At 47.7% G+C, this 23,363-nt stretch overlaps 1 protein-coding gene across 1 annotated transcript in view; it reads left to right on the forward strand.

Annotated features, from left to right (window-relative positions):
- Nucleotides 1-3,047: 3,047 nt before the first annotated feature.
- LOC115137780 (protocadherin-16-like) overlaps nucleotides 3,048-23,363 on the forward strand; it is a 40,139-nt gene continuing 19,823 nt past the window's right edge. The window contains exons 1-9 of the mRNA XM_065024066.1: nucleotides 3,048-3,339; nucleotides 4,313-4,500; nucleotides 4,659-4,755; nucleotides 4,974-5,131; nucleotides 8,915-9,400; nucleotides 14,450-14,813; nucleotides 19,872-20,111; nucleotides 21,507-21,632; nucleotides 23,095-23,304. Coding sequence (XP_064880138.1) covers nucleotides 3,048-3,339; nucleotides 4,313-4,500; nucleotides 4,659-4,755; nucleotides 4,974-5,131; nucleotides 8,915-9,400; nucleotides 14,450-14,813; nucleotides 19,872-20,111; nucleotides 21,507-21,632; nucleotides 23,095-23,304 — 2,161 coding nt within the window. The remainder of the gene's footprint in view (nucleotides 3,340-4,312; nucleotides 4,501-4,658; nucleotides 4,756-4,973; nucleotides 5,132-8,914; nucleotides 9,401-14,449; nucleotides 14,814-19,871; nucleotides 20,112-21,506; nucleotides 21,633-23,094; nucleotides 23,305-23,363) is intronic.

Consider the following 23,363-nt stretch of genomic DNA (forward strand, 5'->3'; position numbering starts at 1 on the left):
AGAGCACCAGTAAGCCAGTGACACAGCCCCTGTAATAGGGTTAGAGGCAGAGAATCCCAGTGGAGAGAGGGGAACCTGCCAGGCAGAGACCGCAAGGGCGGTTCGTTGCTCCAGAGCCTTTCCGTTCACCTTCACACTCCTGGGCCAGACTACACTCAATCGTATGACCCACTGAAGAGATGAGTCTTCAGTAAAGACTTAAAGGTTGAGACCGAGTCTGCGTCTCTCACATGGGTAGGCAGACCATTCCATAAAAATTGAGCTCTATAGGAGAAAGCCCTGCCTCCAGCTGTTTGCTTAGGAATTTTAGGGACAATTAGGAGGCCTGCGTCTTGTGACCGTAGCGTACATGTAGGTATGTATGGCAGGACCAAATCAGAAAGATAGGTAGGAGCAAGCCCATGTAATGCTTTGTAGGTTAGCAGTAAAACCTTGAAATCAGCCTTAGCAAGGGCCTTAACAGGAAGCCAGTGTAGGGAGTGTATGATCAAATTTTTGGGTTCTAGTCAGGATTCTAGCAGCCGTATTTAGCACTAACTGAAGTGTATTTAGTGCTTTATCTGGGTAGCCAGAAAGTAGAGCATTGCAGTAGTCTAACCTAGAAGTAACAAAAGTATAAATACATTTTTCTGCATCATTTTTGGACAGACATTTTCAGATTTTTGCAATGTTACGTAGATGGAAAAAAGCTGTCCTTGAAATGTTCGTCAAAAGAGAGATCAGGGTCCAGAGTAACGCCGAGGTCCTTCACAGTTTTATTTGAGACGACTGTACAACCATCAAGATTACTTGTCAGATTCAGCAGAAGATCTCTTTGTTTCTTGGGACCTAGAACAAGCATCTCTGTTTTGTCCGAGTTTAAAAGTATAAAGTTTGCAGCCATCCACTTCCTTATGTCTGAAACACAGGCTTCTAGCGAGGGCAATTTTGGGGCATCACCATGTTTCATTGCAATGTACAGCTGTGTGCCATCCGCATAGCAGTGAAAGTTAACATTATGTTTTCGAATGACATCCCCAAGAGGTCAAAATATATAGTGAAAATAATAGTGGTCCTAAAACGGAACCTTGAGGAACCCCGAATTTTACAGTTGATTTGTCAGAGGACAAACCATTCACAGAGACAAACTGATATCTTTCCGACAGATAAGATCTAAACCAATATCTGCTACACTTCATGTATACTGTTGTTCATCTACAGGTTGAAAGGGGAACATTGTCTTGGACATATTTTGCTGTATATAACAATAGACAATATTTCTGATTAAGGACTTAATTCATCCATCTACAGGTGCGAGCTCTGAGCCGGGACACCGCGGGTTCAGGGTCCTCCTCTCCACTGGCATTCCACCTGAGACCTGACGGAGACGCAGCAGGGTTTGGCATCGCAGTAGACAGCGGCTGGCTGTTTGTGAAGAGTGCCCTGGACAGAGAGGTGAAGGACATGTGACAGGAAGATATATAAACCTTTCCAGACCCGCACACTGAATGCTCCTTTAAAACTTCTTAGGGCTGAGATCCCTCTAACAGGATCGTGCAGGGCGCCAAATTCATAACAACAGAAATCCCATAATTAGAAATTCCTCAAACATAGAAGTATTTCACACCATTTTAAAGATACACTTCTTGTTAATCCCACCACAGTGTCCGATTTCAAAAAGGGCTTTACGGCGAAAGCACCACAAACGATTATGTTAGGTCAGAGCCAAGTCACAGAAAAGCACAGCCATTTTTTCCAGCCAAAGAGAGGAGTCACAAAAATCAGAAAGAGAGATCAAATTAATCTCTAACCTTTGATGATCTTCATCAGATGACACTCATAGGACTTAATGTTACACAATACATGTGTTTTGTTTGATAAAGTTCATATTTACATAAAAAAATCTCAGTATACATTGGCGGGTTATGTTCAGTAGTTCCAAAAACATCCGGTGATTTTGCAGAGAGCCACATCAATTTACAGAAATTCTCATAATAAATGTTGATGAAAATACAAGTGTTATGCATGGAACTTTAGATACACTTCTCCTTAATGCAACCGCTGTGTCAGATTTCAAAAAAGATTTACGTTAAAGCAAACCATGCAATAGCTGAGTACGGCGCTCAGAGACCAAACAAGCCAAAAAGATATCCGCCATACTGTGCAGTCAACAGAAGTCAGAAATAACATTATAAATATTGACTTACCTTTGCTGATCTTCATCAGAATGCACTCCCAGGAATCCCAGTTCCACAATAAATGTTTTGTTCGATAATGTCCATCATTTATGTCCAAATAGCTACTTTTGTTAGCTCATTTTGTAAACAAATCCAAACTCACGAAGCGCGTTCACTAGGAGCAGACAAAATGTCAAAAAGTTCCGTTACAGTCCGTAGAAACATGTCAAATGATGTATAGAATCAATCTTTAGGATGTTTTTAACATACATCTTCAATAATGTTCCAACCGGAGAATTCCTTTGTCTGTAGAAAATCAATGGAACAGAGCTCGCTCTCACGTGAACGAGCGTCACGAGCTTGTGGCACTCTGCCAGACCACTGACTCAAAGAGCCCTTATGAGTCCCTCCTTTACAGTAGAAGCCTCATACAAGTTTCTAAAGACTGTTGACGTCTAGTGGAAGCCTTAGGAAGTGCAACATTACCAATGTCGCACTGTATAGGGAATAGGGAACGAGTTGAAAAACGACCAACGTCAGATTTCCCACTTCCGGGTTGGATTTTTCTCAGGTTTTTGCCTGCCATATGAGTTCTGTTATACTCACAGACTTCATTCAAACAGTTTTAGAAACTTCAGAGGGTTTTCCATCCAAATATACTATCAATATGCATATATTAGCAACTGGGACTGAGTAGCAGGCAGTTTACTTTGGGCACCTCTGGTCACCTTATTCCTCCAAGCTACTCAATACTGCCCCCAGCCATATTAAGCCACTTTGATTGACATCGATCATGTAGATCTCATTCATGTTGACATTAGACCTCTTTAGAGACCTGAAAACGTCTGACTAACTTTCATTTATAATGTAATGTCCCTTTAATGTGCGTCCATGACCTTTGCCCAGGTGAAGGACATGTACATGTTGATGGTTCTGGCCACGGCAGGCCACGGGCAGCTGAAGAAGACGGGCAGTGCCACAGTGAGGGTGTCGGTGACCGATGAGAACGACAACTCTCCCCGTCTGATCCAGGCGAGGGCTTTCCTGGCCGTGAGAGAGAACCTTCCGGCGGGTTCAGGGTTCGGACGGGTGTTGGCTACGGACCGCGACACGGGCCTCAACGGCAGGCTCAGTTACAGACTTTTACACCCAGACAGACACTTCCAGATCAACTCACACACAGGTAGTTCAAAGACTGCTAATGATTGGAATAAAAAAATGTGTGCTGAGTGTGCAAAAACATTAAGAACACCTTCCTAATATTGAGTTACACCCCCCCCCCCTTGCCCTCAGAACAGCCTCAATTCATCGGGGCATGGACTCTACAAGGTGTCGAAAGTGTTCCACAGGGATGCTGGCCCATGTTGACTCCAATGCTTCCCACTGTTGTGTCAAGTTGGGTGGATGTCCTTTGGGTGGTGGACTATTCTTGATACAAACGGGAAACTGTTGAGTATGAAAAACCCAGCAGCACTGCAGTTCTTGATAAAAACCAGTGCGCCTGGCACCTACAACCATACCCTATTCAATGGCACTTTCTCTTGCTCATTCACCCTCTGAAAGGCACACATACACAATCCATGTTTCAATTATCTCAAGGCTTAACAATCCTTCTTTAACCTGCCTCCCCTTCATCTACACTGATTGAAGTGGATTTAACAAGTGACACCAATAAGGGATCATAGCTTTCACCAGGTCACCTGGTCAGTCTATGTCATGGAAAGAGCAGGTGCTCCTAATGTTTTGTACACTCAGCGTTTAACAACTTTATATTTACCACAGGCACTTCAGATGTGGCATTCAGAATAGACACACAACACTACAGTTTACATGACCATTCATTCTCACTCCTTCTCCTACTGCAGACCCCTGGCCTGTCCCTGGCCTGTCTGTTCTCTGTGATAGTAAATCAGGTTATCTGCAGTGTTGAGGGTTCCTGCTGGGCCCTAATTGGCCTGCTGTGACTGTGGGACTGTGTGTAGTTGCTTGCCAGGGGCTGATCATTCTAACCTCCACTGCAGCTGTTCAGGTTCCTGCCATGCCTTTGTGTGTGTATGTGTGCGTGTGTGTATGTTTGTGAGACTACCGTCTCTCCCTTTAATTTCTCATCATTACTCCTCCTCCCTCCTATCTCTCTCTCTCCCTCTCTCCCTCAGGTGAGATCAGTACCCGTGTAGGTCTGGACAGGGAGCAGCAGAGTAGTTACCAGGTGTTGTTGGTGGTCCAGGATGGAGGTACTCCCCCGCGCAGCGCTACAGGGACAGCCTTCATCACCGTCCTGGATGAGAACGACAACACTCCCTCCTTCAGACACAGCCAGCCTGGCAGAGGACTGACCATGCAGGTGATACTGAGGCTGCCTCTCAAATGGCCCCCTATTCTATATATTATATATTACTTTTGACAAGGGTCCTTAGAGGATGGGATCTTACATGATATGTTAGTGGTCAGCGTTGAGAAGGAAACAAAGTCACCGTTTTACCTTGTGATGTCCTTCTGTAGGTGGTGGAGGGCCAGGCATCAGGTCTACTGCTGGGGAAAGTACAGGCCAATGACCCTGATGAGGGAGAGAACGGCACTGTGTACTACTCCATGTCAGGTGAGAGAGGGATGGAAGGAGGGAGAGAGAGGGAGGGATTGTGTGTGAGTTAATGATTGAAGATTACATTTAATGCTATTTTCTGCCGTTGAGTGATTATGTGAGGAATGCATTGTTTTCTTCTGGCATTGTTTCCAAAAAGACTCTGTAACAATTTATAGCTGCACTTCTCGCTCACTCTTTCTCTCTCTTTTTCTCCCTCCCTCCCTCCTCTACAGGTCCCAGAGCAGAGTGTTTCTCTCTGAACCCCACTACAGGTGAACTGCGTTCCTCCTCTCCTCTGAGTCGCTCTGACAGAGCTGAGTACAGCTTCACTGTGACCGCCACTGACCGAGGCCAGCCATCTCACAGCGCTACCTGTACACTACACATACAGGTAAGACCCCTACCTCCTAACCCCTAACCCCTACCTCCTTCCCTCTTACAGCGCTACCTGTACACTACACATACAGGTAAGACCCCTACCTCCTAACCCCTAGCCCCTACCTCCTTCCCTCTTACAGCGCTACCTGTAAACTACACATACAGATGAGAGCCCTGCCTCAGATTGCTATCTCCTATGTCATATACCCTATATCCTATGTCATATACCCTATCTCCTATGTCATATACCCTATCTCCTATGTCATATACCCTATCTCCTATGTCATATACCCTATCTCCTATCCCCTACCACCTTCCTTCTCACTAATCTAGCTGTATCCTAATAATAAAGGTCAGAGAACTACTAGATCAACACCTATCAAATATCCCACATTAAACTAAAGTACAGAGAAAAGTACTAAGTCAAACTTGCTCTTGATGTCTCCTCACAACAATGTTGTTCCAAATAGGCATGTCAGAGTTCTGACAACCTTCCCTCCCTCCTTTTCCGCCCTCCTTTCTCCTCCTCTTTGACTTTTCAAAAGGGGAATTTCTCTATGAGTAAAAGATGGAAAACTAGGTATGAATCAAGTGCTCCCATCTGGCCCATGATGATCACCAGCTGTGATTGCTCTGATCAAGGCCATACTGAATGACTTCAACACTTTTAATACAACACCACCTGGGATGTGCACCCACATAAAATACACCATTCAAGTTAATTTAATTAATATTTAATGTACAACTAAATAGTGACCGGCCAGGCCAGCACAATGTAAGGAACTCTGTAGCTGTAAATCCAATGTGCATCCCAAATGACAACCTATTCCCTGTATGGTGCACTTCTTTTGACCAGTGCCCTGTGTAGGGAATGGGTGCCATTTGGAACGCAGACCCAGAATCTTTAAGGTTCCAGGAAAATAGAAGGGTCTTGTCATGGCTGCAGTAAAACAGCTTCTCTGGGTTACTTTAAAAAAAAAAAATCCTTCCCTCCTGTTCTTCTGACGTAAGAATGTGAGTAATAATTAGTGTGTAATAGGATTAAACAGGGTTGTGTTGTTCTTGTCTGTTGACGCGTTTCTATCACGTCATCATTTCAGACCCTCACACCGTCCAAGACAAGTACAGCAGTAGGGAAAGGATATGATCTCACTAATTCTAACGCTTGGTGATGCTCAATTTGCCGCCTAATGTGGAGTTAATTCACACTTTGTCATATTATGTTTCATAAAGAGCATGGGCTGTTTAGTGACTGCCAACATAGTGGTGCTGTATAGTGTAACTGGTTTATCGAGGTATTGTAGGCTGTAATGAATTAAGCATCAACAAGGATTTGTTGAGAAGAAAAATGGATAAGTGCACAAAACTATTTTATTTTCCGTCCTCTCTCTTTCTCTTTCTCTTTCTATCTCTCTCTCTCTCTCTCTCTCTCTCTCTCTCTGTCTCGCTCAGATATTTAAACCCTGTGACTCTATCCCCTGCTTAGAGCTGAACTGAAAAACAGGATTATTAGAACAATATGTGATATGTGTAACTTCTGGTGCCTGTTTCCATACAAAGGGAGTGATGCGTCAAAGCCGCGGTCTTTCATGTTCTTCTGATTGCTCATCAAGGGAGGTGTAAAAACTCAGTACTGTAGACGACCGAGCCCTGCCTGCTGCAGCGAGATCTGAACGATCACTCAAATGTCTTTTTCTGATTATTGTTACTTGTATCCTTTATTATTTTTCCTGGCAGTGGCATGCCTATCTGTTTAAATGTGATTAGCGCTAGCAGTTTTTTTTTTTTTTACTCTTAAAACATTCAGTTTCTTTTATTCCTAATGAGGAAATAGTGGGTTGGTTGAAATCTGTTTCTGGTTCACAGCGTCCCGTTTAATATTTGGATTCTTTAGCGTTGTATTTGAAAATGTAGCTCCAATTGCCACTAGGCATGTATAATGGTCATTATTAGGCACATACATTGCATTCGGAAAGTATTCAGACCCCTTGAATTTTTCCACTTTGTTACGTTACAGCCTTATTCCAAAATAGATTAAATAATTTTTTTACCTCATCAATTTACACATAATGACAAAGCAAAACAGGTTTTTAGAAATGTTTGCAAAAATTAAATAAAAATACCTTATTTATATAAGAATTCAGACCCTTTGCTATGAGACTCGAAATTGAGCTCAGCTGCATCCTGATTCCATTGATCATCCTTGAGATGTTTCTACAACTTGATTGGAGTCCACCTGTGGTAAATTAATTTGATTGGACATGATTTGGAAAGGCACACACCTGTCTCTATGAGGTCCCCCAGTTGACAGTGCATGTCAGAGTATAAACCAAGCCATGAGGTCGAAGGAGTTGTTCGTAGAGCTCCGAGACAGGATTGTGTCGAGGCACAGATCTGGGGAAGGATACCAAAACATTTCTACAGCACTGAAGGTCCCCAAGAACACAGTGGCCTCAATAATTCTTAAATGGAAGAAGTTTGGAACCAAGACTCAAGACTCTTCCTAGAGTTGGCCTCCTGGGCCAAACTGAGCAATCGTGGGAGAAGGGCCTTAGTCAGGGAGTTGACCAAGAACCCGATGTTCACTCTGACAGAGCTTCAGAGTTCCTCTGTGGAGATGGGAGAACCTTCCAGAAGCACAACCATCTCTGAAGCAGTCCACCAATCAGGCCTTTATGGTAGAGTAGCCAGACGGAAGCCAGACAGAAGCCACTCTTCAGTAAAAGGCACATGACAGCCCGCTTGGAGTTTGCCAAAAGAGAGAAACATGAGAAACAAGATTCTCTGCTGTGATGAAACCCGATAATTAACTATTTGGCCTGAATGCCAGCACGTCTGGAGGAAACCTGGCACCATCCCTACAGTGAAGCATGGTGGTGGCAGCATCATGCAGTGGGGATGTTTTTCAACAGGAAGGACTTTGAGACTTGTCCGGATCAAGGGAAAGATGAATGGAGCAAAGTACATAGAGATCCTTGATGTGCAGACTCAGGCGTAGGTTCACATTCCAACAGGACAATGACCCTAAGCACACAGCCAAGACAACGCAGGAGTGGCATTAGTCTCGGAATGTCCTTGAGTGGCCCAGCCAGAGCCCTGATTTGAACCCATCCAAATATCTCTAGGAATACCTGAAAATAGCTATGCAGCAATGCTCCCCATCCAACCTGACAGAGCTTGAGAGGATCTGCAGAGAAGAATGGGAGAAACTCCGGTGTGCCAAGCTTGTAGCATCATACCCAAGAAGAATCAAGGCTGTAATCGCTGCCAAAGGTGCTTCAACAAAGTACGGAGTAAAGGGTCTGAATACTTATGTAAAGGTGATATTTCAGTTTTATTTTATTTCTAAATCTGTTAAAAAAATTAACTGTTTTTTCTTTGCCATTATGGGTTATTGTGTGTAGATTGATGAGGGGGATTTTAAACATTTTTAATGAAGGCTGTAACATAACAAAATGTGGAGAAAGTGAAGGGGTCTGAATACTTTCCGAATGCCCTGTAGCATGAGTCTGCTGACTGTTGATATTCAGCTATCTTGCTAAATGGATTATCATTAACTGTCAGGATATTCATAGTTGCTAATAATGTCCCTCAACAGTCAGTAGATTGTTTGGAGAAACATTGATTAGCTAGCTACTAATTTCATCCTCCAGCCGGCTCTCACAATTGAGCCTGGTGATGACGTTAGCTAGCTACAAACTTTTAACACCAATATATTGATGATATCTGTCTGACGATAGGTCCTGAGTGGTATTGAGGATATATGCTTACCAAATTCCAATCTCCCTGTCCACAGGTCCAGAGTGCGAGCAAAGCTCCTTCCAAAGCCAACTCCCTCTCCATGTCCTTTAATTCCGTCGAGGAGGCCAAACCAGGCTCTATGATTGGCTCTGTGAGGTCACATGATGGCTTTGAGCTCCCTGAGGCTGGTCAGGTGACCTACACGGTGGTGGGCGGGTCAGACCGAGACGGAACGTTCATGGTGGACCGTCAGACAGGTGACGTGTACCTGGCGAGGGAGCTGGATTATGAGCGCTCCGCCCGCTACACACTACAGATAGAGGTGGATGACTTCTCCATGACGTTACCCAGCAGCCACCTGGTGCAGCTAGACATCGAGGTGGAGGACAGCAACGACCATGCACCCCGCTTCCCGGGGGACCCCGTTACCGTGGTGATACCTGAGAACATGGAGCCTGGGGCGTCCATCTACACCTTCCAGGCCTCGGATCAGGACGGATCAGGGCCCAACAGCCTGCTGACCTACTCCATCCTGCACCAGGTAGGGTTAGGAGTAGTGATGCACTGATATGACATTTTTGGCTGATACCGATATCCAATATTTTCATTGCCCCCCAAAAATTGATACTGATAACTGATATTTAACATTTTAGTGGCCTTTTAAGCATTCTAGTATAGTTACATTGTTAATAGACACACATGGACGCAGCTGTCTAAGGCATCTCATCTCAGTGCAAGAGGCGTTACTACAGTCCCTGGTTCGAATCCAGGCTGTATCACATCCGGGTGTCCCATAGGGCGGCGCACAATTGGCGTCATCTGGGTTTGGCCGGGATAGGCCGTCATTGTAAATAAGAATTTTTTCTTAACTGCCTAGTTAAATAAAGGTTACACACACACACACAAACACACCACCCTGACCAAAAAGTTATTTTGTTGGCATTTACGTCCCCATTATCAGTAAAACATCATCAAAATCTATTTATTTCACTTACTTGCTGTGTTGGTTCGTTCATTTGTTCAGTCTCAACCAGGATTTCATCATACATGTCAAGCAGTGAAGTTTCAGCTCTGTCTGTCCGTGACCTCTCTTCCTCGGTGCGCACTATCACTGTGTCTGTTTCCATCTTGTCCAGCTCTGTCTGTCCGTGGCCTCTCTTCCTCGGTGCGCACTATCACTGTGTCTGTTTCCATCTTGTCCAGCTCTGTCTGTCCGTGGCCTCTCTTCCTCGGTGCGCACTATCACTGTGTCTGTTTCCATCTTGTCCAGCTCTGTCTGTCCGTGGCCTCTCTTCCTCGGTGCGCACTATCACTGTGTCTGTTTCCATCTTGTCCAGCTCTGTCTGTCCGTGACCTCTCTTCCTCTGTGCTCACTATCACTGTGTCTGTTTCCATCTTGTCCAGCTCTGTCTGTTCGTGACCTCTCTTCCTCGGTGCGCACTATCACTGTGTCTGTTTCCATCTTGTCCAGCTCTGTCTGTCCGTGACCTCTCTTCCTCGGTGCGCACTATCACTGTGTCTGTTTCCATCTTGTCCAGCTCTGTCTGTCCGTGGCCTCTCTTCCTCGGTGCGCACTATCACTGTGTCTGTTTCCATCTTGTCCAGCTCTGTCTGTCCGTGGCCTCTCTTCCACTCACTGTGTCTGTTTCCATCTTGTCCAGCTCTGTCTGTCCGTGGCTGTGTCTGTTTTTCCATCTTGTCCAGCTCTGTCTGTCCGTGACCTCTCTTCCTCGGTGCTCACTATCACTGTGTCTGTTTCCATCTTGTCCAGCTCTGTCTGTTCGTGACCTCTCTTCCTCGGTGCGCACTATCACTGTGTCTGTTTCCATCTTGTCCAGCTCTGTCTGTCCGTGACCTCTCTTCCTCGGTGCGCACTATCACTGTGTCTGTTTCCATCTTGTCCAGCTCTGTCTGTCCGTGACCTCTCTTCCTCGGTGCTCACTATCACTGTGTCTGTTTCCATCTTGTCCAGCTCTGTCTGTCCGTGACCTCTCTTCCTCGGTGCTCACTATCACTGTGTCTGTTTCCATCTTGTCCAGCTCTGTCTGTCCGTGACCTCTCTTCCTCGGTGCGCACTATCACTGTGTCTGTTTCCATCTTGTCCAGCTCTGTCTGTCCGTGACCTCTCTTCCTCGGTGGGCACTATCACTGTGTCTGTTTCCATCTTGTCCAGCTCTGTCTGTCCGTGACCTCTCTTCCTCGGTGCTCACTATCACTGTGTCTGTTTCCATCTTGTCCAGCTCTGTCTGTCCGTGACCTCTCTTCCTCGGTGCTCACTATCACTGTGTCTGTTTCCATCTTGTCCAGCTCTGTCTGTCCGTGACCTCTCTTCCTCGGTGAGCACTATCACTGTGTCTGTTTCCATCTTGTCCAGCTCTGTCTGTCCGTGACCTCTCTTCCTCGGTGCTCACTATCACTGTGTCTGTTTCCATCTTGTCCAGCTCTGTCTGTCCGTGGCCTCTCTTCCTCAGTGCGCGCTATCACTGTATCTGTTTCCATCTTGTCCAGCTCTGTCTGTCCGTGGCCTCTCTTCCTCGGTGCTCACTATCACTGTATCCGTTTCCATCTTGTCCAGCTGCGTCTGTAACATTTCATGTAAACCCTATTTCTTGTCTACATCGAGGTAGCGGTTATTGTACCTAGCATCCAGCATGGTGGCGACACAGTAGAGAGAGAATGCCTGTTAAAGAAGTAGCGGTTATTGTACCTAGCATCCAGCATGGTGGCGACACAGTAGAGAGAGAATGCCTGTTAAAGAAGTAGCGGTTATTGTACCTAGCATCCAGCATGGTGGCGACACAGTAGAGAGAGAATGCCTGTTAAAGAAGTAGCGGTTATTGTACCTAGCATCCAGCATGGTGGCGACACAGTAGAGAGAGAATGCCTGTTAAAGAAGTAGCGGTTATTGTACCTAGCATCCAGCATGGTGGCGACACAGTAGAGAGAGAATGCCTGTTAAAGAAGTAGCGGTTATTGTACCTAGCATCCAGCATGGTGGCGACACAGTAAAGAGAGAATGCCTGTTAAAGAAGTAGCGGTTATTGTACCTAGCATCCAGCATGGTGGCGACACAGTAGAGAGAGAATGCCTGTTAAAGAAGTAGCGGTTATTGTACCTAGCATCCAGCATGGTGGCGACACAGTAAAGAGAGAATGCCTGTTAAAGAAGTAGCGGTTATTGTACCTAGCATCCAGCATGGTGGCGACACAGTAAAGAGAGAATGCCTGTTAAAGAAGTAGCGGTTATTGTCCATAGCATCCAGCATGGTGGCGACACAGTAAAGAGAGAATGCCTGTTAAAGAAGTAGCGGTTATTGTACCTAGCATCCAGCATGGTGGCGACACAGTAAAGAGAGAATGCCTGTTAAAGAAGTAGCGGTTATTGTACCTAGCATCCAGCATGGTGGCGACACAGTAAAGAGAGAATGCCTGTTAAAGAAGTAGCGGTTATTGTCCATAGCATCCAGCATGGTGGCGACACAGTAAAGACAGAATGCCTGTTAAAGAAGTAGCGGTTATTGTCCATAGCATCCAGCATGGTGGCGACACAGTAAAGAGAGAATGCCTGTTAAAGAAGTAGCGGTTATTGTACCTAGCATCCAGCATGGTGGCGACACAGTAAAGAGAGAATGCCTGTTAAAGAAGTAGCGGTTATTGTCCATAGCATCCAGCATGGTGGTGACACAGTAAAGAGAGAATGCCTGTTAAAGAAGTAGCGGTTATTGTACCTAGCATCCAGCATGGTGGCGACACAGTAAAGAGAGAATGCCTGTTAAAGAAGTAGCGGTTATTGTACCTAGCATCCAGCATGGTGGCGACACAGTAAAGAGAGAATGCCTGTTAAAGAAGTAGCGGTTATTGTCCATAGCATCCAGCATGGTGGCGACACAGTAAAGACAGAATGCCTGTTAAAGAAGTAGCGGTTATTGTCCATAGCATCCAGCATGGTGGCGACACAGTAAAGACAGAATGCCTGTTAAAGAAGTAGCGGTTATTGTCCATAGCATCCAGCATGGTGGCGACACAGTAAAGAGAGAATGCCTGTTAAAGAAGTAGCGGTTATTGTACCTAGCATCCAGCATGGTGGCGACACAGTAAAGAGAGAATGCCTGTTAAAGAAGTAGCGGTTATTGTCCATAGCATCCAGCATGGTGGTGACACAGTAAAGAGAGAATGCCTGTTAAAGAAGTAGCGGTTATTGTACCTAGCATCCAGCATGGTGGCGACACAGTAAAGAGAGAATGCCTGTTAAAGAAGTAGCGGTTATTGTACCTAGCATCCAGCATGGTGGCGACACAGTAAAGAGAGAATGCCTGTTAAAGAAGTAGCGGTTATTGTCCATAGCATCCAGCATGGTGGCGACACAGTAAAGAGAATGCCACCGAATCGCTTGTTCACAGCCTGTGTCGGCAGTTTTGTTGAGCAGGCGCTTCAATGCCATGACAGAGGCTATCACATCTGCTGTAGGCACAGTTGATGAGCTTTTTGTTGAGTCACTTGTTCGATTGGAGCTAGCTAGTGTGTTCAAGTTTCCAATGTTCTCAAATGCCATTGAAATGGCAGCAGTGGTATGACAACCAGCACATTCATGAGCATGAAATAAATCCTCGACGACCCACTGTGCTGACAGACTCAGCATGCTCATGGGGCTGACATCGCTGGTCCAAATGTCAGTCGTGAATCTAATAGTAGTGACGCCCATAGCAAGTAGCTCATGGATGTGCGTTTCAAAAATACTGTGTAACTCCGGTAGGGCAACATCTGAAAAATAGCACACTTGGTAACGTTTGTATGTACCACTGCTCAACCAGTCAGCGAATGCCAACATCACCCACGACAGAGAATTATTGGTTGTCAAGGTCAATCAATTAGAATATCTTGGTGTTAATGGATTTTGCCTTTGAGTTTCTCGCGGACATTTTCTTACTCTTTCAAATGACTGCTGGACTTGTTGACTGCTCGATCCACACAGCAGACATTGTGGGCCAGGTCAGGAATTCTGTGTTGGAATTTTACGTGGCGTCATTACGCCATGTCCCTACGTTATATAGGTATGCACGTCAGCTTTGACATCGCTTTTGCACATCGGGCCGATGTTGATATTGGCATTTTTAGCTAATATTGTCTGATTCCGATATCTTCACCAATATATTGTGCATCCCTAGTTAGGGGGTTAGGGTTAGGAGGTTAGGGTTAGGAGGTTAGGGTTAGGAGGTTAGGGTTAAGACCCACAGGTTAGAGAAGCAAATCAGTAACAGGAACGTTGCTGTTTCAAATTCCAGATCGGTCGTGAAAGTTGGAGATGAAATCACTGGCAAATAGACCATCTCCTGCCATTGTGCCCTTGAGCAAGGCACCTAACCCCATAAACTAGCTGTTTAGGGAGTAGAGCAGAATAATGATTTATCTCTGCAAATGGATTAATAAAGTTATGTTCTCTTCTCCTCTGTTTCAGTACCCTTGACGAATAAAGTTATATTTATTCTAGTCTGTTTCAGTACCCTGGACTAATAAAGTTATATTATATTATATTCTAGTCTGTTTTAGTACCCTGGTCTAAAAACATTATATTTCATTCTACTACGTTCCAGTACCCTGACCTCACTGACCTCCTGGTGCTTGACCCTTCCACTGGCGTCCTGACCCTGGCACAGGAACTGGACCATGAGGTCACTTCCTCCCTTATCCTGGTCGTCCAGGCAACAGACTCCGCCCTGAATGCCAGCCAACGGCGCTGGGGCTCGGTGACGGTGAGGGTGTTTGTGACAGATGAGAATGACAACGCTCCAGTGTTCAGCTCGCCATCCGCGGTTAGCGTCATGGAGGACCAGCCTGTGGGTTTCGTGGTTCTCTACGTTGTGGCGCGAGATGCCGACCAGGGGGAGAACGGACGGGTCAGCTACTTCATCGAGACTGGCAACGCTGGAGGGACATTCAGCCTCAACCCTAATACTGGTGGGTCATTTAAACAACTCCTAGTATAATGAAAGTGGTTTGGAAGCTCAAAGAAAAGGTAACCTAGTCTGAGACCTGAAGACTTTTGTTAGCTCCCCAAGCTAATGCCTAAGCTTTAGCTCAGCTGGATAACACAGCCTTGTGGCACACAGACAACCGGGTTAAAACCTGGTCGGTAACACTGGCATACATTATTGTTTTCTCACCAGAACAATCATGTAGTTACCATCTGTGCTGTAAACACATGGTGTGATGTCAGAAGGCCATTGGTACCACATTCCCAGCTTCCATGTGGTTGGGTCTGTGAGAGAGTCTCATAAGTTTCAACCTATAATCAGGCCCCAGCAAATTTAAAACAGTATAAACAGGGATGTGTGAAGAGATGTCGTGTGAGAGACGAATTACAGTTAATGAAGTTATCCCGGTATGTTGGGTAGGCCTGTCTACCTGAGCGCTAAGCTCTACCACCACCAACACTGCTGTAACAAATAACACCACTGTAAGTAACGATCCAGCTATCTGGCCCGAGTTTAACTACTTTTTCCACAGCAGAAGGACACAGCGAGGAGAGGCTGGCAGTAAACACACACTGCTAGACACGCAATGGACAGGGCTGCCGTGCTGTGCTGAGATTACACACACACACCAGGCCTGCCGTGCAGTGCTGAGATTACACACACACACCAGGCCTGCCGTGCAGTGCTGAGATTACACACACACACCAGGCCTGCCGTGCTGCGCTGAGATTACACACACACACCAGGCCTGCCGTGCTGCGCTGAGATTACACACACACACCAGGCCTGCCGTGCAGTGCTGAGATTACACACACACACCAGGCCTGCCGTGCTGCGCTGAGATTACACACACACACCAGGCCTGCCGTGCTGCGCTGAGATTACACACACACACCAGGCCTGCCGTGCTGCGCTGAGATTACACACACACACCAGGCCTGCCGTGCAGTGCTGAGATTACACACACACACCAGGCCTGCCGTGCTGCGCTGAGATTACACACACACACCAGGCCTGCCGTGCAGTGCTGAGATTACACACACACACCAGGCCTGCCGTGCTGCGCTGAGATTACACACACACACCAGGCCTGCCGTGCAGTGCTGAGATTACACACACACACCAGGCCTGCCGTGCTGTGCTGAGATTACACACACACACCAGGCCTGCCGTGCTGTGCTGAGATTACACACACACACCAGGCCTGCCGTGCAGTGCTGAGATTACACACACACACCAGGCCTGCCGTGCAGTGCTGAGATTACACACACACACCAGGCCTGCCGTGCAGTGCTGAGATTACACACACACACCAGGCCTGCCGTGCTGCGCTGAGATTACACACACACACCAGGCCTGCCGTGCAGTGCTGAGATTACACACACACACCAGGCCTGCCGTGCAGTGCTGAGATTACACACACACACCAGGCCTGCCGTGCTGCGCTGAGATTACACACACACACCAGGCCTGCCGTGCAGTGCTGAGATTACACACACACACCAGGCCTGCCGTGCAGTGCTGAGATTACACACACACACCAGGCCTGCCGTGCTGCGCTGAGATTACACACACACACCAGGCTTGCCGTGCAGTGCTGAGATTAGGGCTTCCCTCTCCTTCTCATTACCTGGCCCTGGGAGCAAAGGAGGAGAGAGGGCACAGCACTGACTCATTTCAGATTCATGCTTTAATGAGCCGCAACAGTCAAAGAGAGAGTGAGGCGGGAGGAGAAGGAGGGAGGAGGGGGGTGGTGGTTCTGTTGTTGGGTTTGTTGTATTCTCTCTGGATCGCCGTACGCTCTGAGATAACTAGCCCCTGAGCCTTTAGTATGGTCAGAGTTAGTGGCTGGAATAGTTTCAGCCGCTGTGACTCCTCAGTGATCCCATCCCAAGCCTGGTCACTAACAGCACATGGGTAGGAGGAGGAGGAGAGAGAGGGAGAGAGAGAAAAAGAGCGAGAGAGAGAAGCATGGAAAACCTATTTTGGATGTTTCCAATTGTTCTGTTTGGCTTACGTATATGCATGGTTGTATTAGAGTAGAGCAGTCACGATTCTGAAGATGGGGTGAACTAAGGTAAAAATGGTTTCCTTGCTCTCCTTGTTTTATCTCATGTTAGACTCTATTAGTTCCTTCTATTAATCAAATGAGTCTAGAGAACAGAGTCGTCTTACACAAGTTGATAAAAAAGGACAATGAAAACCTTCAGGGGCGGATTCTCAGACCTAGAGCAAGCCATCTATAAGGGCAAAAAAATCATCCCACATAGAAAACTCAACACACATAGTTTGATTTAATATTTCCATTGAGCCCAGAGGAGGGGGAAAGAACCCCTAATAGAGTTAGGAGACACCCATCCTCCACCCAGAAGGATCCAAGGTTACCATGATCTGTAGTAGGCTTCTCCTACACAGCTCCCTGTAGTGCTGGTGTAATGGGAACATAACCAAAACAGAATGTGTAGAGATGGGACCGTTTCTCCTGTCATCGTAGACCCTGGCCTGGGCCGCTTGACAGGACAGGAGCAGACCAGGTGCTCAGAGGATTAACTCATGATATTAACTGTCATTATAGTGTCATTATACTGTCATTATACTGTCAACTACCTGCATGGCTGGAACCAGTTCAAGATGGGCACCACACACACACCCATGCCTGCACGCACACACACATATACACACATATATATACACACACACATATATACTGAAACCATATTAAGATGGCCACGCTCTCTCTCTGACACACCTGATAGATCTTGACAGCTTCCTGTTTTCATCCCCTCGGCCGACCATGAGGCTCCTTGGTTCCTGATTGGTGGGGGAGGGGTGGAGCCGGGGTCAACGTGTCTCACACACCACAGGAAAGCCCAGAAGACCAAACGGCAAATAGTGTGTGCGTGTCGGTGTTATCAAAGTCTCAAAAGAGGGACTGAGTCACACACACATGCAGTTGTAATCGCTCCTTTAATGGTTCCCAGCAGTCTGCACGTTTTTTTGTTGTTGGTGTTTTGTTTCTGTCTGGGCTTTCATGGGAATAGGTCCACACACACACACAGATGACAGGGTGGACTGGGTGGACAGAATGGGTGGACTGGGTGGACAGGGTGGGTGGGTGTGTGTAGGTAAGTAAAGCCCTTGGCAAGGAGCAACGCTCGGCCTCAGACGGAGAGGGAGGAATGACTGGTGAAAGATGAAGCTAGCAGAGAAGTGAAGCTGGGGCGGCAGGGTAGCCTAGTGGTTAGAGCGTTGGACTAGTAACCAAAAGGTTGCAGGTTCGAATCCCCGAGCTGACAAGGTACAAATCTGTCGTTCTGCCCCTGAACAGGCAGTTAACCCACTGTTCCTAGGCTGTCATTAAAAATAAGAATTTGTTCTTAACCTAACCTTAACCTTGCCTAGTAAAATTAAAATAAATAAAATAGCAGGGAAAGCTGAACCTAGCAGAGTTGTGAAGCTAGCAGTAAAAGTTGAAGCTAGCAGAGTTGTGCTGGACAGAGAGCATGGGGACCTTTAAAAGGGTGTGACTGCACACTAGGTAGGGAGAGGGACTGGCTGAGTCTGTGTCCCAAATAGCACCCTGCATCCCAGCTAAGTTCACGACTTTTGACCAGGGCTCATAAGGCCCTCTCCACTCCTTAGAGTCTCTCTTCATCCTGTAATCTGTATCATCTCCTCTCCTCCACCCCAGGCTCCCTCTCTAAACTCTCTCCTCTCCTCCACCCCAGGCTCCCTCTCTAAACTCTCTCCTCTCCTCCACCCCCAGGCTCCCTCTCTAAACTCTCTCCTCTCCTCCACCCCCAGGCTCCCTCTCTAACCCCTCTCCTCCACCCCCAGGCTCCCTCTCTAACCCCTCTCCTCTCCTCCACCCCAGACTCCCTCTCTAACCCCTCTCCTCCACCCCAGGCTCCTTCTCTAACCCCTCTCCTCTCCTCCACCCCCAGGCACCCTCTCCAACCCCTCTCCTCCACCCCCAGGCTCCCTCTCTAACCCCTCTCCTCTCCTCCACCCCAGACTCCCTCTCTAACCCCTCTCCTCCACCCCAGGCTCCCTCTCTAACCCCTCTCCTCTCCTCCACCCCCAGGCTCCCTCTCTAACCCCTCTCCTCCACCCCCAGGCTCCCTCTCTAACCCCTCTCCTCTCCTCCACCCCCAGGCTCCCTCTCTAACCCCTCTCCTCTCCTCCAGGTTCTCTCTCTAACCCCTCTCCTCTCCTCCACCCCAGGCTCTCTCTCTAACCCCTCTCCTCTCCTCCACCCCAGGCTCTCTCTCTAACCCCTCTCCTCTCCTCCACCCCAGGCTCCCCTCTCTCTCCTCCACCCCAGACTCCCTCTCTAACCCCTCTCTCCCTCCAGGTTCTCTCCACCCCTCCTCTCCTCCAGGCTCTCTCTCTAACCCCTCTCCTCTCCTCCACCCCAGACTCCTCTCTAACCCCTCCCTCTCCTCCAGGTTCTCTCTCTAACCCCTCTCCTCTCCTCCAGGTTCTCTCTCTAACCCCTCTCCTCTCCACTCCAGGCTCTCTCTCTAACCCCTCTCCTCTCCTCCACCCCAGACTCTCTCTCTAACCCCTCTCCTCTCCCCAGACTCTCTCTCCAGGTTCTCTCTTCTCTCTCTAACCCCTCTCCTCTCCTCCAGGTTCTCTCTCTAACCCCTCTCCTCTCCTCCACTCCAGGCTCTCTCTCTAACCCCTCTCCTCTCCTCCACCCCAGACTCTCTCTAACCCCTCTCCTCTCCTCCACCCCAGACTCTCTCTCTAACCCCTCTCCTCTCCTCCAGGTTCTCTCTCTAACCCCTCTCCTCTCCTCCAGGTTCTCTCTCTAACCCCTCTCCTCTCCTCCAGGCTCTCTCTCTAACCCCTCTCCTCTCCTCCAGGCTCTCTCTCTAACCCCTCTCCTCTCCTCCACCCCAGGCTCTCTCTCTAACCCCTCTCCTCTCCTCCAGGTTCTCTCTCTAACCCCTCTCCTCTCCTCCAGACTCTCTCTCTAACCCCTCTCCTCTCCTCCACCCCAGACTCTCTCTCTAACCCCTCTCCTCTCCTCCAGGTTCTCTGTCTATCCTGAAGGCCATCGACCGGGAGGATCAGGACCTGTTGAACCTGACCATCGTAGCCCAGGACCACGGGGTACCAGCACTCTCATCCAGCCAGCTGCTGTCTGTCCAGGTCATCGACGTGAACGACCAGGTGCCCTGGTTCCAGGAGAACCAATACCAAGCCCAGATTACAGAGAACCAGCCTGCAGGAACCACTGTTCTGGTAGTGTCGGCCTCCGACCTGGACCAAGGTGAGAGTGGCTTGAGCTCAGTAGACTAACACAGGAGATCTCGTCGTTACACACATAGTATACAGCACTGACAAGCACATATAGACACATATAGACAGACTACATATTTGCTGTACTGTTTCTTTAAAATAATAGAACTCAGTGTCAGCCAGCAGAGCCTCTTGTTCTAAGTGTTGATCCTCCATGTGTTCAATGCATGTTCACATCATCAGCACCGTCAGTAACAGTTGGTTTTAATTGAAGACCGTGCTGGGGGACGGTGAGTGTGTGTGTCTGTGTGTGTCTGTGTGTGTGTGTGTGTTCACATTCCCCTGGAGTTAGTCAAGAGCACATAAACCAGAAGGATTTTAAAGTTTCTCTCCAGGGTGATTAGTGGGGTAAGGTGATGGTGCCAGAGTCTTTCTCTGTTAGCACGCTATCACACACAAACACAACACAACACACACACATACAATCTACCAGCCTCCGCCCGGCCTGTGCAGCCCAGCCACCCGCTTACACAGCAAAACCAACTACGAACAAATAAAAACAGGAATGCTGCTGTGTTTGCTCTTTTAGGTGAGAAAAACAAGTTTAGTTTTTTTTCGCAAACACTTATTTGCGAATGTTTTCAGTGTCCTGGGGTAGAGAGGGTTCAAAGTATAACATGACTGAATGGAATAGGACCCAGCAACCTATGAAAAGTGTCGATTACGCTGTACTGCAGAGCCAGCTGTGCCACTAGAGACTCTGGGTTCGCGCCCAGGATCTGCCGCGACCGGGAGGTCCGTGGGGCGACGCACAATTGGCCCAGCGTTGTCCGGGTTAGGGAGGGCTTTGTCGGTATGTATATCCTTGACTCATCGCGCACCAGCGACTCCTGTGGCGGGTCGGGCTTAGTGCACGCTAATCAAGGTTTCCAGGTGCACGGTGTTTCCTCCGAAACACATTGGTGCGGCTGGCTTCCGGGTTGGATGCGCACTGTGTTAAGAAGCAGTGCGGCTTGGTTGGGTTGTGTATCGGAGGACGCATGACTTTCAACCTTCGTCTCTCCCGAGCCTGTACGGGAGTTGTAGCGATGAGACAAGATATTAGCTACTAAACAATTGGATACCATGAAATTGGGGAGAAAAAGGGGTAAAATTTAAATTAAATAAAAAATGAAAAGTGTTGATTTGACTTGCACAGCCGGCTCCAATCCTTCTCCCTACCACATCCCCTTGGCCCTAACCCTTTTACGTTCGCAAACGGTATCTGTAATATGGAAGCTCCACCCTACTACTGTGTTAATACCTATCCAGACCCTTCAGTTGAAGGGTAAGGGCCAAGGGGATGGTGTGGGCTGCTGACAGATAGTATTAGGGTTAGACTTCATATACTCCTTCTCTCTCTTTTTCTCTCTCTCTCTCTCTCCAGGTACCAACGGCCAGGTGACATATGGAGGCATCTCTGACGAGGGTTTTAGCATCCACCCAGCTACAGGTGTTATAACCACCACTAAAGCCCTGGACAGAGAGGCACAGGAACAATACACACTGACAGGTAACTGGCTCTGACCATAACATCTAACCCTGACCCTTAACCCGTAACCCCTCAGCCTAACTCCTAGCCCTAACCCTGATCCTTAATCCTAATCCTAACCGTTGAAGCCCTGGACAGAGAGGTCTAAAAACTGTACACTCTGACAGGTAACTGTCCCATTATATGAGTAACCCACACTCTTAGAAAAAGAGGTTCCGGGTGGCGCAGTGGTTAATGGCGCTGTACTGCAGCGCCAGCTGTGCCATCAGAGACTCTGGGTTCGCGCCCAGGCTCTGTCATAACCGGCCGCGACCGGGAGATCCGTGGGGCGAAGCACAATTGGCCTAGCGTCATCCGGGTTAGGGAGGGCTTGGCCGGTAAGGATGTCCTTGTTTCATCGCGTACCAGCGACTCCTGTGGCGGGCCGGGCGCAGTGCACGCTAACCAAGGTTGCCAGTCGCACGGTGTTTCCTCCGACACATTGGTGCACCTGGCTTCCCGGTTGGATTGGGTTGTGTATCGGAGGACGCATGACTTTCAACCTTCGTCTCTCCCGTGCCCGTACAGGAGTTGTAGCGATGAGACAAGATAGTAGCTACTAACAATTGGATACCACGAAATTGGGGAGAAAAAGGGGTACATTTTTTTAAAAAGAGGTTCCAAAATGGTTCTTCAGCTGTTCCCATAGGAGAACCATTTTCGGTTCCAGACAGAACCCTTTTTGGTTCCAGGTAGAACCAGGTGGTACTTCCTGGACCCAAAAATAGTTATTCAAATCCCTGCCACACTGCTTTACAATAGAGGTACGATAGCCCTGCCACACTGCTTTACAATAGAGGTACGATAGCCCTGGCACACTGATTTACAATAGATGTACGATAGCCCTGCCACACTGCTTTACAATAGAGGTACGATAGCCCTGCCACACTGCTTTACAATAGAGGTACGATAGCCCTGCCACACTGCTTTACAATAGATGTACGATAGCCCTGCCACACTGCTTTACAATAGAGGTACGATAGCCCTGACACACTGCTTTACAATACAGGTACGATAGCCCTGACACACTGCTTTACAATACAGGTACGATAGCCCTGCCACACTACTTTACAATAGAGGTATGATAGCCCTGCCACACTGCTTTACAATAGAGGTACGATAGCCCTGACACACTGCTTTACAATAGAGGTACGATAGCCCTGACACACTGCTTTACAATAGAGGTACGATAGCCCTGACACACTGCTTTACAATAGAGATAAATGAACAAGCCAACATTCCAAACTGGCCATGTTTTTATAGTTCTGTTTTTATGGGATACATCAGTGGTGCAATGGTAATGTTGGTGTTATTTTCTCTCCAGCTCTCTCTGTTTGTCTACAATCTCCCTAAGAAACACAATATGATTTAGTTAATAAAAACATAACAAACTCTTTTAGACTGCTGAAGTCTTGTTTAATTCCTAATCTTCCCTTTTGTCCAGTGTATGCCCGAGACGGTGGCGTGCCTCCTAACTTTGCCCGGGTGGCAGTGAGGATCCAGGTGTTGGATGAGAATGACAACGCCCCAGCATTCAGTAGACTGTACTACAGTCTGGAGGTGCCTGAGAACATGGAGGCTGTTGAGCTTTTCACCCTCAGAGCTATTGACCAGGACACTGGGGACAGCGGAGAGATGACCTACAAGATCACAAGTAAGAGCCAACTACTTGTACATCAGAGGAATAACTGACTGACTGATCTATTGATCCAT

This window comes from Oncorhynchus nerka, linkage group LG11, assembly GCF_034236695.1.
Source record: "Oncorhynchus nerka isolate Pitt River linkage group LG11, Oner_Uvic_2.0, whole genome shotgun sequence".
Taxonomy (NCBI): domain Eukaryota; kingdom Metazoa; phylum Chordata; class Actinopteri; order Salmoniformes; family Salmonidae; genus Oncorhynchus; species Oncorhynchus nerka.